The sequence below is a fragment of the Muscardinus avellanarius genome, assembly GCF_963383645.1.
Source record: "Muscardinus avellanarius genome assembly, chromosome: 8".
Lineage (NCBI taxonomy): Eukaryota > Metazoa > Chordata > Mammalia > Rodentia > Gliridae > Muscardinus > Muscardinus avellanarius.
In genome coordinates this window covers 4,524,774-4,543,701 of record NC_137794.1, presented here as the reverse complement: position 1 = coordinate 4,543,701, position 18,928 = coordinate 4,524,774, and the positions used below count along the sequence as shown (strand labels likewise).

The following is an 18,928-nucleotide window of genomic DNA, read 5'->3' as shown; positions in this document are numbered from 1 at the left end:
CTTACTTGCTTGGTGACCTTGGACAAGTTACCTAATATGTCGGGGCCATAGCATCTTCATTTTTAAAAATAGAAACTGTAGCCGAGCCTGGTGGTGCACGCGTGTGATCCCAGCCTTTGGGAGGCTGAGACAGGAGGATCGCAGTCGTGTATGTGTATGAGAAATCTAGAACCCATATCTGGGGGCATTCTACAATATTTCCAAGCACCTATTGTATATCAGGTTCTGCAAAGGCTTTTGGGATTCATCACTGAATATACCAGACATAGTCTTTGCCATCAGGAAGTAAGAATGGGAAGAAAAATGAAGTTAAGGGATAGAAAGTGAGTTACTTTGGGGAAGTCCTCATTGTTTGTTGGTTGGTTTTGGGGGATTGGAGCCAGGGGCATTCTACCTCCACACTACACCCGTAGCTCTAACTTTTAAAAATTTAATTTAGAAATAAATGGAGCCGGGCGTGGTGGCACACGCTTGCAATCCCAGCATTCGGGAGGCTGAGACAGGAGGATGCGGTTCACCGACAGCCTCAACTACTTAGTAAGGTCAACTCAATGAGACCCTGTTTCCAAATAAGGAATAAAAAATACAGCTGGGGATGTAGCTCGGAGTAGAATGTCCCTGGATTCCATCCCTAGTTTGAGGAATTTGGCTTTTGTGATGAGACTATTATAGGGCACTTTAAACATAGAAATCATGGTCCAATTTTCATTATTTAAAGGACCAGCCTTGCTGTTACATGGTAAAGAGACTGGTGGGAAGACAAGGAGAGAAATTGCAAGATGCATTGGGAGACAGTTATAGTAATTTAGGAGAGAAGATGATGATATTGATGGTGATGATGATGATAGTGATGGTAATGATGATGGGGATGGGGATGATGATGGTGGTGATGGTGATGATGATGGTGGTGGTGATGATAATGATGATGATGATGGTGATGGTGGTGATGATGGTGATGATGGTGGCGATGGTGATGATGATGATGATGGTGGTGATGGTGATGATGATGATGATGGTGGTGATGGTGATGATGGTGGCGATGGTGATGATGATGATAATGGTGATGGTGATGGTGATGATGGTGGCGATGGTGATGATGATGGTGATGGTGGTGATGATGGTGGCGATGGTGATGATGATGATGGTGGTGACGATGGTGGCGATGGTGATGATGATGGTGATGGTGGTGGTGGTGATGATGATGATGGTGATGATGGTGGCGATGGTGATGATGATGGTGATGATGGTGATGATGATAATGGTGATGGTGGTGATGATGGTGGCAATGGTGATGATGATGATAATGGTGATGGTGATGATGATGGTGATGATGGTGATGGTGATGATGATGATAATGGTGATGGTGATGATGATGATGGTGATGATGGTGGCGATGGTGATGATGATAATGATGGAGGTGGCTATGGCTCGAACCAGAGTCCTGGTAGTTGAGATGGAGGGTGATGAAAGTGGTTTATCTCAAATACATGAGGATGATAGTGCAATGGAACTTAGAAATAATGAACTGACATAATAATCTGTACCATTGTTCCATTTTCACTGAGAAAACCCGATATGTCACTCTGTAGCAACAAAAGGCGATGGCAGCAGGGCTCTGTTCTATTCAAAGCATCACATCCATGAGGCATGTGCCAAGGCCAAGGCTTGCAGACAGGTTCCCCTGGGCCAGACTTTGAGACGATGTAAGTAAAGCCAGATTCTGTCCAGTGTGCAAGTTTGACTGCTAAAGAATCTGATCTTGGCTCAGCCACAATGGAAAGTTCTGCAGTTCTGACTCAAGGGTAAAGAGAGAGAACCAGATATATTTCATGCAGTGATGCTTTATATATCTATGTTCCAGGCAGCACTCTCAAGTTTTACCTGAAATGTCAAAAATATTGAACCATATCCTGATAGGTTTGCCTCACTGTGAAGCTATGTTAGCTCATCTGAATATTACATAAACTTCTGAGAATGTTTAGGAATGTTACTCAGAATACCCAAGTATCTCACACATATGAATTAACCCAGTGTGTCAACCTTGTGATAAATGGCCATATTAGAAAACTAACCCCATAAATCAAGGGTTGCAATGGTCTCAATCAGGAAAAGAAGAGCAAAGTCATCTTCTATTATTGTAAAGAACTAGTTTGAGCAGAAACTTATATACCTTTTTTGTTGTTCATCAACAACTTCAGAAAACAGTAGTAAAAAGTATTGCTACCACTAAATCTGTATAACTAAACATGAAGTTGCATTGGATGATACTGGGTTATTTTTTAAAATAGTACTTTTCTTAGAGAGTATACATTTTATCCCAGGGAAAAGATAGTGGGTTTAATTTTTCCCACTTTTAGCTTAATAAATTCAGGTTAAATATTTGAACAGACATATTATTTTAAAGGTATTACTTTGATTTAATAACTATATATCATTATATAACCAATTTGTGCCCTTTCTTTTCTAACTGAAGTGAATTTTTGATGTCAAGATTATATTATTCACAATTCTGAGTTGGTTCCCTAAATGTCCTAGTAAGTCTCGTGTGTGTGTGTGTGTGTGTGTGTGTGTGTGTGTGTGTGTGTGTGTTTTCATCATCTTTTATCTTTTTTCCCTTTTGCTGAGAACATATATTGAAGGATCTGCTGTTCCTCAGATTTTCCACCTCTTGAGTAACTTAGATGTTTTTGTTGTTATTCTTTTTTGGTGTGTGGACATTTAATGACTTCCTGTAAGTTAAGCAAAATTAGCTCAAAAGGAGATTACTTTAAAAAAATGTTGTTGTTTTTTTCCTGGTTGTAATTCACTGTATAAAAAAAAGTAAAGCATTACAGAAATGTGCAACTGAAAAATAAAAAGGCCCTTATAACCTCACTTCCAAATTAATACCACTAAAAATATAATGTATGTTCTTCCAGAGTTTTTTCCTGTTTCTTCAGGCATAGGCATTCACGAGTACATATTTGTATATAAACATTAAGTGTGTATGACTAAGGAACAAACATTCTAGTTTGCAACCTGATTATTTTATTTAATGATACATTCATGCAATTATAACCTTTTTCTTCTATTTTTTTTTTTACGAGATGGAGTTTTGCCAAGTTGCCCAGACTAACCTCGAATTTGCAATCCTCCTGCCTCTGTCTCCTGAGTGACTAGAGCTATAGGCTGGCACCACCACAACTAGATACCTACAGCCGTAATCTTTGAAGACAAAAGTAGCACACACAGAAAAGTGAAGGGAGGGAAATAATACCATCTAGAAGAAGAGACACTCCTTCTGAAGGGAGAAATCAGTGCAAACGTACCTTCAATAAAAACTTCTTCGAGGCAATGGGACCTATGCTGTGCCTTGAAGAAAGGAAATAACTTAAATTACCATGGGATGGCCAGCACAGTAATGTGGGAGCCATTGGGGGCAGTAAAGCATGCCACTGTGACGTACGGTGTGACCCAGGGAACAAAGAACAAGTTAAGGGTTGGTGACAACAGCGTGTGTCTAGGCAGACTGGCCCAGACGGTGCCACCCTTGGAAGGCAGGCTTTGCTCTGGACTTGGGCAGGATCAGCTCAGAGCATTTGCTGATACTAGAAGCAGTGGGATGGAAGAGGGCCCACTAGACGAGGCCCTGCTGTGTGCCAGGGCCTTTTCTTTATGCTTTTCTTCAAAGTAGTTCTACTATATTATGTTAGAAGAGGAAGAAGATGTGGGAAGACCCAGCCAGGAACCTGTTTCAATACTCCAGACCCATAATGATGAGTTTTGCAGTGGAGTCAAATGAGGAAGCCATCTACCATGTCAGGGAGATACTCTGTTGACTTCGGGGTAGGGAAATCTACTACATTACAGTGTGCACACTGGAGCAGCAAGACTCCTCCACAGCTCTCCTAGGGAACCCTGTCTCCTTTTTTTTTTTTTTTTTTCTGGCACCAGCGATGGACCCCAGGGGCATCATACCTCCGAGCTACACCCCCAGCCCTATTTTTTAGCCTTTTTATTTTTGAAACGGGGTCTCACTGAGTTGCAAAGGGCCTCACTAAGTAGCTGAGACGGACCACGAACCGCGATCCTCCAGTCTCCACCTCCTGAATGCTGAGATTACAAGCATATGTCACCACGCCCAGCTTCCCTGTCTCCTTTCTATAACCCACACGTTTCTTCAGCAGTCTGTGGGGTTTGCTGATCTCTTAGTATCCTCTGCAAATAGACCGTATCATTCGAAGGTAAACACGCACACACATTCCGTGATTCTCACGTCTTCCCGTCGCTGGAGGCTGCTGCCCCCACCCGCCCAACGTTTCCTTCACCTCCTTCCCATCTAGCATGAGGCCACTGGTAGATAACCATGGGTGTTGTGCCTTTGCCATTCAGAAAGTTGTCTGCATTTCAGTTGTAAGGCAATCAAATACAACTTTTTTTTAATAATTTATGCCGTAGAAGAACAGATAACCCCTCATTTTGGTTTGAAAGTTGTTTCTGTGGAAACGTGGAAGGACAATAAATTTCCTGTTTCTTGAAAAGGTGCTGAGAGATATGCCAGCACACACTTCTGAAACCTTCAAATAGGCCTCAGCAGAGGCAGCTGAGCCTTGAAATGGAGCTTCACAATGACAGTAACCCTGAATCCAGCCTCCGAGGGCATGTAGGCCGTGCCATGGTGACAGTCCCTGCTGGGATAGTTCCCAGAGACACAAGCAACTCCAGTCATTAAAGTCAACACTTTTCAAAGTTGGAAATTCAAATGAACAAATATATATACGGAAGGCCTGTTACGTTCAAGATCATGAACAAACAAATTATCCTGGGGAGTCAAGATGAGGGATCTTTGCTTCCCTGTTCCACGTAGGTAATGTTCAGAAGAGTTCAGCTGGCAGGGACGTCTACATCCTCAGTTTGTTTGACAATCCCCAGAAAAGGCTGGAATGGTTCGGTGGTGAGAGGAATGGCCAGCAACATAATTATTCTCTATTGCCTTTTTTTTTTTTAAGTGATTCTAGTTAAATTTTTAAATATTCTTGGAAGTTTGGAAAATTTTAGGAATCATTCTTTCAAAAGTAGTTTTCCATCTAAACTCCTATGTTGTAATACCTTGCTATATTATATTCCTAGTAAGGTTGAATTTCAGAAGGAATGATACATTGAGTATTTTTCTGAATGTTCAAGAACACGGTTACTGATACCTAAAAAATGCGGGGAGTGCGTAGAATTGACAGGTGAACAGAAGATAAGTAGATGCTCAGATACAAGAGCGTGACTCATCCACAGATGACCTTGCGTGGCTCGTGGCAGGCTGAGTCTGGGGAGCAAGTGTCATCTGAGAACGTTCAGCATGAGTAAATGCTGTGACACACCGGCCGTGGTCACCCAATGATTTTATTTCAGAGATTTGTCTAACAGTGTCGTATCCTTTTTATTCCAGTTTATTGGCCAGGTGGAATAGCCAGATGAATTTTACAACCCCCTTTTATTTTTTATTTATTTATTTATTTATTTATTTATTTATTTATTTGGTGGTACTGGGGTTCCTGGAGGCCCTTCTTCCTCCGGGCTACACTCCCAGACCTATTTTATATTTTTGAAACAGGGTCTCTTACGCCAGCACCGCTGGCTTCGAACCTGCGCGATCCTCCTGTCTCCGCCTCCCAAGCGCTGGGATTACAAGCGTGCGCCACCACGCCCGGCTACAATCCCCTTTTAAAGTTACTATTTTTAAGTTAAGTCCGTACTTGATTCAGAAGAAGCTAGACCCTCAAGGGAGCCCAAACTTCTTACCATTACTGCGAGATATATCACTCCTGTTGTTGTTGATGTACTGGGGAGTGAATCCAAGGCCTCACACACTAGACAAGTGCCTGGCTGGAAATAACTTTTTTTTCTGAGAAAGTATATATACCTTGGAATAGGTTTCTAGGGCCCAAATTTTACCTCTAGGTTTGCCTGTTTATTAACTGTATGCTTTTAAAGTTTTTCTTTAACTTCCCTAAATCACAATGTCTTCAATTATAAAATGGAGCTATTAAAACTAGATCTTAGAGGTTGTGCTGTCCTATGTAAACAAGCAGGCATTATTATTTTGATTATTTTACTTTATTGGATGCATTATGATTTTTTTTTTCCTTTGCATCTAGTCCAGAGATTTCTTAAAGTATCAAGATTAGAAAAGGACTGCTAATGTTCTCTGTAGTATGGACTAGATTCTGAACGGGTGTTCAGAACAGAGGCAGAGGGGAGCCAGGGGTTTGGACACCCCAGGAGCTAAGAGCCACACTTAGCTATTTGGCCAATGTCTTGATTTTTTTAATGGGTCTTTGCCTTCAAAACTGCCTGCCATCTGCATTTAGAATCTGATTGCAGTTCTTGCAGTCCCTGGGCTTAGATCAGCCAACAAGACACTGAAAGCAAAAGGAAAAATTGCTACAGGTCTAGAGACAGCTCTTTATAATGCAAACAAATCTGGCTCAGGAATTGGAAATCCTGGGCTTCCGTTCTGATTTAGTCCCCTTGGACAGATCGCTTCTCTCTGAACCTCAATTTCCTTATCTTTAAAATGAAGAGGCTTGAACAAGATTAACTTTGAGCTCCCGCCAGCTCAAATGCACCAGGCTATAACCCCCTGCTGTTGAGTCAGCTGTCTCGCGTTCAGTGTTTCCTGGGTGCTAGGCTCTGGGTACATGGCTTTCTATACATACCCCAGGGAAGCTTCCTTGTGCCCCTCAGATCAGAGGTTAGGCTTGGCTGCTGGAAGAATTGAGAAGAACTAAGATGCTGGAGAAGGGTCTCTGGAAGGAATGAACTCGCTGTTATGATATAAAGTCCTTCGGGTGTGTATGGATAGCTTTGAAATGTAGTCAGATTGATAGGCTTTGCAGTCCAAAATCCCCCAACTAGCAAGACACTGCACTTAGTTAAAGCTGACCACCCTGGAAACCTTAATCTCTTCATATAAGTTTTCCCAACTTAATTGTCTAGATTCACTTATCAAAGATACATCAACTAGCTGAGCATATATACAGAAGCCAAATACTGATTTGTCCAACTTGGTAGAAGAAAAGGTATTAAAAATCCCTTTAGGAACATTCTGTCTTTTTGCAGTTAGTGTAAGCCACACCGTGTGATGGTGGATGAGGCTGTCTGGCTACAGAGCAGCTGCGAGGATACGTAGGAATGCAGGGATAACCGAGGCCGCTCTGCGTTGTAGTGACGGCCATTATTTGTCCCGGAGAATAAAATGGTAGCATTTGTTCATGCAAAAATGCTCATTGCTTATTTACCATGTGTCAGATATTTTTCTCGGGAGGAGAAATTCAAACCTGAGAGGTTCCTGCTACAACCAGATACAGACATACATAGATTTTTGCTACATATATATGTGCAAATATATGTAAATTGACACATATACCAGGGCCGTCAGTATCAAAGGATTTTTTAAAAATAAACACATTCGAAATTTGTTTTGTTCAAGACACATAAATTCTTTCTTTGTTGCTTTTTGCTTTCTACCTGCAAATATTTTTCAAGTCATATATCGGATACATCAAAAAGAGGGCCAGAACTAAATCATGCATTTATATTATCAGAAAATGCTTCAAATACATAAAAAATCATCTAATAATATACCCTTAAGATACATGATGTTTCCAGTAGATGCATGAGAGACTGCATACACACACATATACATATATAATATATTTATATACACACATGTGTGAGTGTGTTTGTGTATTCAGTTATATATATAAAATACTTGCTCCATCAGGACACTTGACCCTGTAGGGTAAATAAGCAAGAGAAATTGTGTCTGTACATACATGTTTGTGGGTATGTATCGGGGGAAGGAGGGGAAGAAGAGAGAGGGGAAAATAAAGAAGAGAAAGTTAAGGAAAGAAAATAAGAGTGTCTTAGGAGGAACCACGGCATTAGTAATTTTTACCTTGTCTCCCACCGTATCATATATCTATTCTGTACTGAACTCTCAGCTGGCATCAGTAAAACTGACTACTCATCCCAACCAGTCAAAGAGGAAAAAGAGTCATTTCAGTTTTACAAATACAAAACCATCCACAGATATTAGAAGAAGTAGCACTTCGGTACTTCAACAACTATGATAAAGATAACTTGTTGAAAGTCCTTTCAAAGCAAAAAAAAAAAAAAAATTAAATCTCAGGGAATTTTTTCCTTTATTGGACAGAAGCTCCTTCCAAGAAGTCCCAGCCTGTCCCATTGCAAAATGGTTTCTTTTGTTTTGGCTTTAGGTTTTTTTTTTTTTTACGAAGGAAGCGGAAGCGGTCGTCCTCTTTCCCACCGAACTATGTGTGGATTATAATTATCCTACCTCTTATGGGACAGTGCAGAGCAGACATCTGCTGTGCTGAATCAGAAACCCACGAGTGAAACTATACCAACTGTGAATCATACCTGGAATCAGATTAAAGGACCTGTGTTGTATTTACCTTGTTTTTTTTGTTTTGTTTCATCTTTTTCCTTTGCGATTCAAAATAGGGATTTGTTAACTCTGGCACCAAGTTTTGGGGGGCAATCTATGGATTTCATTCACTGGCTCCTGTTGTAACGTGAAGAAAAATCACAGCTATAAAGCAGATGGGTGATAATAGCTAATAAAAGTTTTTCTGTTTGTTTTATTACCCCTTGTGGTTTTCTTTTTCTTTAGAAGGATGAGTAAGAAACTTTAGAAATGTACTCTAAGAAATTAAGACCTTTAGTTTTAGTTTCAATAACAAAGAAACATAAAATACAAGTATTATTTAATACTAATTTTCTGTATCATGGTATATGGGTAGCACTTGGTAATACTTACCTGTTCACCTAGAGTAAACAAGGAGGGTAATAAGCCAGGTACGGTGGCTCGTGCTTGTAGTCCCAGGACTTGGGAGGCTGAGACAAGAGGATCACAGGTTTGAATCTGTCCCTCTGCAACTTAGTGAGCCCCTGTTTCAAGATAAAGAATAAAAAAAAGTGCTGGGGATGTAGCTCAAAGGTAGAATGCCCTGAGACTCACTCCCCAGTTCCACAAAAAGAAAAGAAAAAAAAGAGAGAGAATGGAAAATATTATTTCAACCTAAGTCTTAGCTGGGAAAATGTATATGATAGTCTACTTCCTTTAAAATGTTTGTGTCTTTTTTTATTTTTTCTATTAGAGAGCAGAAAGACAGACTCGAGTTATGGATTCAGCTCAATATGCAGAATTCTGCGAAAGCCGACATATAAGTTTCTGTAAGTAAGCCTTGAACTACTTAATTCTATGTGGAAGAAATTTTTTATTACAGAATGTGCTAAACTATGACATATCCTCTGTTCCCTAGAAATTGGGGTGCTTCACATATACATACTTGTCGTAACTGTTACAGAAACAACATCTGCATTGTAGGGGTGCTGGAAAAGATTTACTACATTTTTCTGTTTTGCAATTAACACTATTAAGAAGTTTTAAAGAATACTAGTAGCCAGGCGTGGTGGCACACATTTATAATCTTGGCATTCACGAGGCTGAGACAGGAGGATCACGGTTCGAGGTTAGCCTCAGCTACTTAGTGAGGCCCTCTGCAACTCAGTGAGACCCTGTTTCAAAATAAAGAATAAAAAAATAGGGCTGGGGGTGGAGCTCAGAGATAGAATGCCCCTGGGTTCCATCCCCAGTACCGCAAAAATAAATAAATAAATAAATAAATAAATAAATAAATAAATAAATAAATAAATAAATAAAAAAAAGAATACTAGTAATACACAAAGATCTATGGTAATTACATTAGCTTTAGTCAGAAAAAAAATTCTTTTTCTTACTATTTTCATTTTAACATCTTTTTAGTTATATTTACACTAGTATTGCTGACTGTACTTAACCCACAGTAGACTCTAGTGGTGCAGTCAGGACACTTATGAGCCCTCGATATTAATTACAGACCCCAAACTTTCCCTGTCCGCGTACTCAGATGACCGCAAAGGAACACATCAGTGGGCTTTTCCATTTTTGTCCTCCCCCCCTGCCGTGGCTTGCATTCAGCGTGAGCCAAAGTCATTAGTCCATTCTCTGGTAACACAAATAACCTAGCAGTAAAATTAGAACGTCCCATCAGCGAACACCAGCTTATTAAAAGTTCAGAAAGACTCATGACAGTGGGCTGGATTGTGGTGCAAAACATCCTTGCAAGAAACAGCGCGGCGGTGACTCAGGCTCTGGGGGAAAGGGCAGAGAGAAAGACAGAGGACAAGTCCAGCTAAAGCCATGACAGCGGAGCACATGACCCGGGGCTCAGGGATCAGAGCCACAATGGCGTCTTTAGAGGAAAGGACTGGCGGAGTCACCATAACAATGGCTCTGATTTGGGTGAAGAAAATGAGAGCTCCGTTTGGAGATCAGAAAATACAAATAGTGACACATCTCAAATATTGCCCCCACGTAAGTGGCACTACAATGTAGGAAAACATGTTTTGGAAGACTTTTTTTTTTTAACTAAATCTGTTTTCCAATCTGACTAACAGCTTGACATCATACATCTGCAAAACATTAAGGAAATGACACTTCAGATCCTGGCAATTTCGGGAAATGAGAGGTTTTTGTGTTGTAATTTTTAGGTTTAAAAATGGCATTCAAGTCTTTTATAAGTATCAATCTCCCATTTATAAAGTAACATTTGGTGCATTTGAACTATTTCTCAAAATCATGCTTTAAATTTAATTCACTTAAAGCAATAGAGGCGCTATTTTACACTAAAACTTACGGTCTTAAAGTGTCCTAATATGCCTAACTTTCATTTGAAAATTAGGTTTTTTGTTTGTTTGTCTTTGGTTTTAGCACAATAAACTATAGATTAAAGATTAATATTCTCCCTTCTACATACAACAACGATGGCATAAATTATTACATTGTACTTCTTTCCCGTAGGGAAAAGAGATTTAGTCATTTAAAAACATTTGCTTCTCTGGTGCCCATGGGGAGCTTCATCACAACCTTGGTAGAAGGGTCTATTTCATGTGACGAAATCCTAAGGTTACCTAGTCCAAATGGATCACCAGATTTAGAACACCATTCCCACTCTGGCCAGATAGCTGGATTCCTTTCGTTCTTCTGATAAATTACCTGGTTACAGCAATTGTGATCCTGCCTTGTGTGTCCTCTTAAGCATTTTTGTGTGTGTGTGTGTGGTACTGGGGGTGGGGGGGCCAGGGGATTTTTACCTCTGGGCTACACTCCCAGACCTATACTTTACTTGGAAACAGGGTCTCACTAAGTTGCTTAGAGCCTCACTAAGAGCTGAGGCTGGCTTCGAACCCGTGCGATCCTCCTGTCTCAGCCTCCTGAGCATTTGGTGCTAGCAGTCCCCGGGATCGCTGGCACATGCTAAACAATAAGTCCTTCTCTTTGTAGGCAGAGGGTTGCGGTAGCATCGATGCAGCGGTCTTTGGTTGGTAGAGGTATATAAATCAGGTAGCCTGATATTAACATCAGCTCACAAAGCTTTCTTTAGTCATGGTTTATCTGTACCCCTTTTCCCTTGCCTTCCAACTCCTTATTTTATATTTGTTTGTATTAATGGCTCAGATTTAGATTCTTTCCATCAGAGTCTCTGTCTTAATTGATTATTTGATGTTGTATGCAGTTGGGATACATTCAGATTTGCATGAGCTGCCCTGTTCTGCGTTTCAGATCTGCTCTGCCTTCGTTAGCCTTTCTTCCTTCTTTTCTGCGTCCTGTTGGGTTCATTGACTTTGCATTTGATTTGTATGTCCTCGATTTTACTTATACTTTTCCAGCTGAGAGCCTTAATTTTTAAATATATACCACTGGCGTAATGTTTTTAAAGTTGCCGTGTATTAAACGCCCTTTCTCACTCCAGTGTCATTTTCCCAGAGACTGTGTGAATGCTTCAAACAGTTTTTTTTGTTGTTGTTGTTGTTGTTGGGTTTTTTTGTTGTTGTTGTTGTTGTTTTTTTTTTTTTTTTTTTTTTTTTTTTTTTTTTTTTTACGGTGTCTTTATTCTTTCCTTCCTAATTAAATGATTGTCCAGCTGGGCAGGGAACCGTAGGCTGATGGTTATTTGTTAAAGTACAATTGTATTGTCATTTATTCTCTGTTGTTGGTGGAAATGTGCTATTCATTTACTGGTTCTGTATTTTTCTTGTGGGAGAAACTAGGAGAATAAAGACATTGCCCCTGGGCCCTCTGCTGCGGGGAGATGAGCCGACAGGAGCTGCCCCACAAGCCTATACTGAGGAACTGAATAAAGCGTCTCTACCACGCAGGCCCAGGGGAGGCCTTTTCAATTAATGCAATTGGGGGAGGTGGGCATGACAGATGAATTTCTTCAGGGAAAAACAGCATTACAGAGGACCCCATGGGAAGATGAGGAGTAGAAAGACGGGTCAGAAGGGATGGGAGAGGAATCGTGAAATATCAGTAGGAAAGTGTGAGTGGAATATTGCCGGAAACTTAACTTTTGCTCGTGGTTCTTGGTAAAAAAGATAACACGTTCTGTAAGTGAATTATTAGTCAGGTTTCAGGTTACCCGTTCTCCTGATACATTGGAAAGAGGAGTGGAGAAGGAACCCATTTGCTCAGAGGCCCCCTCGCCCCTTGATGCAGGCAAATTGGCCTACCCTGGCTCAGGGTCTCGGTGCCTCTTGCCAGAACCAGCAGTACCCAGGAAGCATCGGTGCACGAAGCAGGCCTTTTCCAAGTGAGGGGGAAGGAATTAGGAACCCTTCACGTGTTGGTAGAACAGCAATAATGCAAATGGCTCGTGACACCTCAGGGCATATTTTATGATACATAGAAAAGACTGGATTCTGCCATTTTTATTGAAGAACTGCCTTTGTATTCATTCATTCATTCATTTCTTGTAGAAACACTTCTACTGAGTCTGCTAAGGCCAGAATTAGCTTATCCTCAGGGGATACAGTACTGGATACACAGTCCTTGTCCTGCGTTCTCCATGTTTACAGTCTAGCAAGGACGCTACCAGTTCTGCGGTTTATGTGCACAGAGCTGACTTGATACTAATAATTACCCCCTTTTTCACTTTTAAAGTAAGTTGTTTAGAGCGGAGTCACGAAATATCTGTTTCTGCATTCCTCATGATCTGTCAAAGAGGAACGTGAATACAGTAAATTTTATTGGTCTTGCCAACTGGCAGCCTCTTACCTTTAACTTGAGAAGATGTGTAACAAGTGTCTGTGAGCGACTCCAGCTTACCAGGTAGACGCGATGTTGGACGTCAATGCATGTAGATTAGTGGCTACAGGGAGATGGCTTTCAAGGCGATTATCGTAATTCTGCCACATTTGACAGCTTTGGATATAGCAGGACTTCATGTCCTTTGTGATTTATCTAAAAGAAAACCCTTCTGTATATGGAATTCATGAAGATTCTATCTATGAGGATCAAAACATCATGCTTTGAGTTACTGTGAAATGTTTTATAGACCAGTGGGACCAGGTTATTCAAAAGAATAATCACTGGATTAAAAAAAAAAGATTATCTTCAACCCCCAGCAACTTAGCAAGACCCTGTTTCAAAATAAAATAGGGCTGGAAGGTGTAACTCAGAGACTCCTCAGTTCAACCCCAAGTACTTCAAAAAGTAAAGATTGTCTTACAGATCTGACAAAATCTTCACCATCCATCTTTCCCCTCTAGGTTACTGGTTAAATTATTAAAGCCTAAGGAGGGCCCTACATCACAGTAGACTCTGCTGGCCATTTTGGAGATACATAACTGAAGGTGCCATATGTTGCTTGGTTTCGTGTATGCATGGCAGTATTCAGTATGCAGAGAGACCGGAGACATGATCTTTGATCACAAAGAACTTATGATATGGTTTGAGAAACAATAAGCACACATGAATGATGTGACAATTTCAGGAGGAGTCTATAGGGGGAAGTATGCTGTGATCACAAAGTATCTTTGATCACAAAGAACTTATGATATGGTTTGAGAAACAATAAGCACACATGAATGATGTGACAATTTCAGGAGGAGTCTATAGGGGGAAGTTTGCTGTGATTGGCCAGAATTCATATGAATGCAGAAGAGTGATGGGAGAGCCCCTCCCCACAGGAGGAGGGGCAGGACCGACCCCAGGGGGCTGGATGGAGTCGGTCTGTATAATTTGAGAGCCAGGCTTAAGAATCTGGACATCTTCACTATCAGGAAAACATAATTTCTTGGTCAGGCCCCACGGTTCTTTATTCCATTTAATTCTAAATTTACAATTTTTTATCCTAGCCTAGTAATGTTTTGAAAAGTGTCAGAAATACAGTTTGTCTATGTCCCTTTCTTTGCCACGGGTTCTCTATTGCAGGATTTTCTTTCCACACAAATAAATTAAAGTTACATCATGCAAGCAATTCTTCTGCCTCTTCTTGTAACGCGAGCAGTGCTAACACATCCTGCAGCAATATGAGAAGTGCTAAGCATTCAGTGGCTCAGTACACAATGTGGTATACCAGAAGTACAAAATATAAGCCGGGCATGGTGGCACACACCTGTAATCTCAGTATTTGACAGGCTAAAACAGGAGGATTGCAGATTCAAGGACAGCCTCAGCAAGTAGTGAGACTCTCATCAACCTAATGAGACCCTGTTTCAAAATAAAAATAAAATAGGGTGAGAGGCGTAGCTCAGAGATAGAATGCTCCTGAGTTCAATCCTCAGTACCAGTAAATAAACAAATGCACACACAATAAAAGACCCGAGTAAATGTGGATAGGATTTCTTCAAAGCAACCATTATGTTGTTTTGTAACCAAAGGTTAAAATTTGGATTTCTCATGATTAAACAATCTCAATATCAGTAAAAATGCAAAAAAAAAAAAACCATTGCTTTTGCATGCATTACATTTCCTATGCATTTCTCAGGAGAACTGCTTTTCATTTTGTGATAGTGATATATACTATTAAAATAATTTAACAATGAAATTTCTCCACTTGTCTTTTTAAACCACTAGCCAAAAAAGCTTCCAAATTCCGTGACTGGCTGGACTGCGGCAGCATGGAGATCAAGCCCAACGTGGTCGCTATGGAGATTCTAGCATACTTGGCCTATGAAACAGTGGCGCAGGTAAGAATCATACGCTGCATGTCAGCCCACACGGAGCTTGTCTCTCCTCGTCTCTGCCCACGATGGATTCTTCTCCCACCTGCCGTTCTAGCAGCCTTGAGTTCTTCCCTGACCGTTTCATCATTCCGGAGCGCTTACTCATGTTTCTTTGAATCCTTGGGTCTGGTACGTCTTAGGGCAGAAAAAGACTATTTCTTGCAACTTTCTCCCTAACCAGAAATGGAGCGTCCACTGTTTCTTGATGTTGACCTCTTAAGGCCTCATCGGCTTTCTCTAGAGATCATTGTTCTGAGCTTTGAACAATACCTTTCTGGGGATGCGAGGTCCCCTGGGTGCTCACCAAAGTCTGTGTGTGGGATCGGTGCTGTGTCCCAGAGATCCCCGGGTGTGGTCTGAAAGCTGTAAGCCTCTGCACTGTCTACCATGGGAACTGCAGCAACCCTAGAGGACACCTGCTGAATCACAGTCTCTAGGCTTGAGGCCCAGGAATCTGTAGTTTAGAAAAACTTCCCTAGAAAGTCAAACTCGACCGTTGGTGGCCATGGGTCGTCCATAAGCCAATGAAAGTCTGTGTCCATGTCCACCACGTGGATTTTTAGGTATTAACAATAATGTTTGGAATACATTGCTCTTGACCTCATTATGTCAGTTACATTGATATATATATAATTTTTTTTTTTCCTGTTCTGTGACTTCATCTTTATTGCTCTGATTTTTCTAGCTAGTGGATCTGGCTCTTCTTGTCCGGCAGGACATGGTAACCAAGGCAGGGGACCCCTTCAGCCATGCTATCTCTGCAACCTTCATTCAGTATCACAACTCTGCCGAGGTATGTATCAGAACTTCTGACTGTACACATCGGGAGATTTTGTCATGTGTCTGCTATTTACATTGTCCTCTTGCCAATTTTAAACATTTGCACTATAACCGTCCACCCTTTTAATATACAAAATATTCTCCGTAAGCAGCATATGCCTAAAAATCAGAAATAAAATAGAACATGTTAGATTCATTTTTCAATATTTAGCCTTCTTTACTAACAAAAACCACAGTTTCGTATAATTCAACCCAGGAACTCTAGAGAAGGCACCAAGCAGGTAAAATTAACATCTCCAGGGATAAGTGTAAGGTGAGTTTTAGATCAAGCTGGGTGAAATGTGTAACCTGAAAATGGCAAATTCCTGTTTTATCTCTGCACCTAAGTTACAAATATCTACTCTCCGTAATATCTGTAGGTGAGACCGGTGGCTCAAATCTTATTTTTGGTTGTACTGGGGATGGAACCCAGGGGCATTCTACCTCTGAGCTATACCCCAGCCCTATTTTTTATTCTTTATGTTGAAACAGGGTCTCACTGAGTTGCAAAGGGCTTCACTAAGTAGCTGAGGCTGTCCGCGAACCACGATCCTCCTGTCTCAGCCTCCCGAATGCTGGGATTACAAGCGTGCGCCACCACGTCCAGCAGCGCCAATCATTACTAAGAAGTACTTATAATCTGCTGTAGGTCATAAACCTTTCTGACAATCTGATGAAGACTATAAGCCATCTCTGCATTTTGCTGATTTTGCATAAAATTTCAGGCTTTTCAGACATCCCCTGAAGCCGTTCTGTGATCTAAGGGACCTGTGCCCCCTATGGATCCAGGCTTTAAGATCTCTACTCTAGAGTACTTAGAAAATATATTAAGAGCTCTGCCTATATAGCATCTTATTATAAACCCTGACATCTTCTTATACCCCTTGGAGAATCAGATCAGCTTGAAATCCAAGTAGGGATTAAGATGTTTATACCCATTAAAAATCTATTCTTTTTTTTTCCCCTTGGAAGAGGTCATACATCACTATCAGCCAACATTCTTTAAAAGTCCCTAAAGCTTACTTAGTTGATTAAACACTGTTTGTTTTCTTTATGTTTCAAACCCAAATTATGATGTCAAAGAGCACCCTTTAAAATGTCTTTGATGCTCATCCACTTTATGAATGTGTGTATAAGTATGCTTTCCATTAACAGCAGACAAATTTGTTGTAACGTTACTAATTGAGGAAATTTACTGTGAACATAACAAGCCTACTTTTCCCTTAACCTTCAAGTGACTGCTTGCAGGGCCAGGCAAACACTCTATCCCCGCCTGCTTCTTGGTACTCCGGGGTGGCCTAGCTGCAACCGCAGCCGCCGTCCCAGCTACGCAGTTGAGAAACGGCCTGCACACGCTGGGTTTCCTGGGCTTCCAAGCAGGAGCCACGTGTCGGAGAGCATCATAGCAAAGTGCTAGCACAGGCCTCAACTGTTTCCTGGCCTGGCAGACACACTCCTTCCTCCGTGGCCAGTAGTCAAAGTGGATGTTCATGAAGACTGTCTTCCTTCCTGCCCTGAATTACCTTGCACAATGCGAGAAGGCTCCTCTAGGGCAGCAGCCTTACTCAGCAGCATTGCAGACCAGCAGCCAGCCCCAAAAGGGCCTGTGCATGAAGGATGAAACCAGATTGGGTCCAGAGGGAGACTCAAGCCAGAGGAGGTTCGTGCAGGGAAGCAGAACATTTTGTAAAACCAGAAAGCAAATAAATGAACGCACAACTCAGGATAGCATGTGCTAATTTCCAAATGAGTGACCAAGTCAAACACTGCAGGGGGTAGAAGAAAACACACACACACACACACACACCCTAGTCACAGAGACTTCAAAGGGAAAGGCGAGCCTTAGAGAAAAGGTGTAAGTTTGATGAGAAGATTGATGATGCTCTATGCCTAAGAAGCAGCCTGAGTACACGGTACATGAAAGAGAAATTCTGATCAAAATATTTAAGCAAGCCGGGCATGGTGGCGCACGCTTGTAATCCCCGCGCTTGGGAAGCAGAGACAGGAGGATCGCGCTGGTTCGGAGCCAGCCACGCTGGCTTAAGAGACCTGTTTCCACATAAAAAAAAGAAGTTAAAAAATAGGTCTGGGAGTGTAGCCCGTGGGAGTGTATCTCAGAAGTAGAAGGGCTTCCAGGAACCCCAGTACCACCAAAAAATATATATATATATATATATATTTTTTTTAAGCAAATAGTTCATTGAGGGGAGATAATAGAAGGCTCAACTTCAAAATTAAGCCCTAAACTAGCTGGGTATGGTGGCGCAGGCTTGTAATCACAGTACTTGGGAGGAGGAGATAGGAGGATCACAGTTTCAAGACCAGCCTCAGCTACTTAGGCCCTCTGAAACTTAATGAGACCCTGTTTCAAAATCAAGAGTTAAAAATAGGGCAAGGGTGTGGCATGGAGGTAGAATGCCCCTGGATTCAATCCCCAGTTCCACAAAAGAAAGAAAAAATATTAAGGCCTAAACCAGGTGTGATGGCGCATACCTGTAATCCCAGGATTTGGGAGGCTGAGAAAGGAAGACCTCAGGTTCAAGGTCAGCCTCAGAAACTTAGCAAGAGTCCCAGCAACCTAGCAGGACCTCATTGCAAAATAAAATATAAAATAGCACTGGGAATCTAACTCAGACCTAGAATGCCCCTGGGTTCAATCTCCAGTACCAGAGGGAGGGAAAAATTAAAGTCTAATTAATAGGGTCTTAGACAGCTCGTGTCATTAAGGAACAGATAAAGGATTCTTGGCTGAAGGGTGATAAATTTTAAAGGGCATGTTATAAACTGGGCGTGGTGGCGCACGCTTGTAATCCCAGTACTTGGGAGGCTGAGACCGGAGGATCGTGGTTCACAGCCAGCCTCAGCTACTTAGTGAGGCCCTGTTTCAAAATAAAGGATAAAATATAGGGTTGGGGGTGTAGCTTGGAATTAAATTGCCCATGAATTCAATCCCCAGTACCAAAAAGAATTAAGAAAAAAAGAATAAAAGGGTGTGTTATAA

At 41.3% G+C, this 18,928-nt stretch overlaps 1 protein-coding gene across 3 annotated transcripts in view; it reads left to right on the top strand.

The window, feature by feature from the left end:
- Nucleotides 1-18,928, top strand: part of SUPT3H (SPT3 homolog, SAGA and STAGA complex component) — a gene marked incomplete at both ends in the record, with an annotated part of 388,363 nt that overhangs the window by 284,204 nt on the left and 85,231 nt on the right. For all 3 annotated transcript variants that reach the window (XM_080700358.1, XM_080700357.1, XM_080700356.1), the window contains 3 exons: nucleotides 9,156-9,231; nucleotides 14,960-15,072; nucleotides 15,794-15,901. In XM_080700358.1, coding sequence (XP_080556484.1) covers nucleotides 9,156-9,231; nucleotides 14,960-15,072; nucleotides 15,794-15,901 — 297 coding nt within the window. The remainder of the gene's footprint in view (nucleotides 1-9,155; nucleotides 9,232-14,959; nucleotides 15,073-15,793; nucleotides 15,902-18,928) is intronic.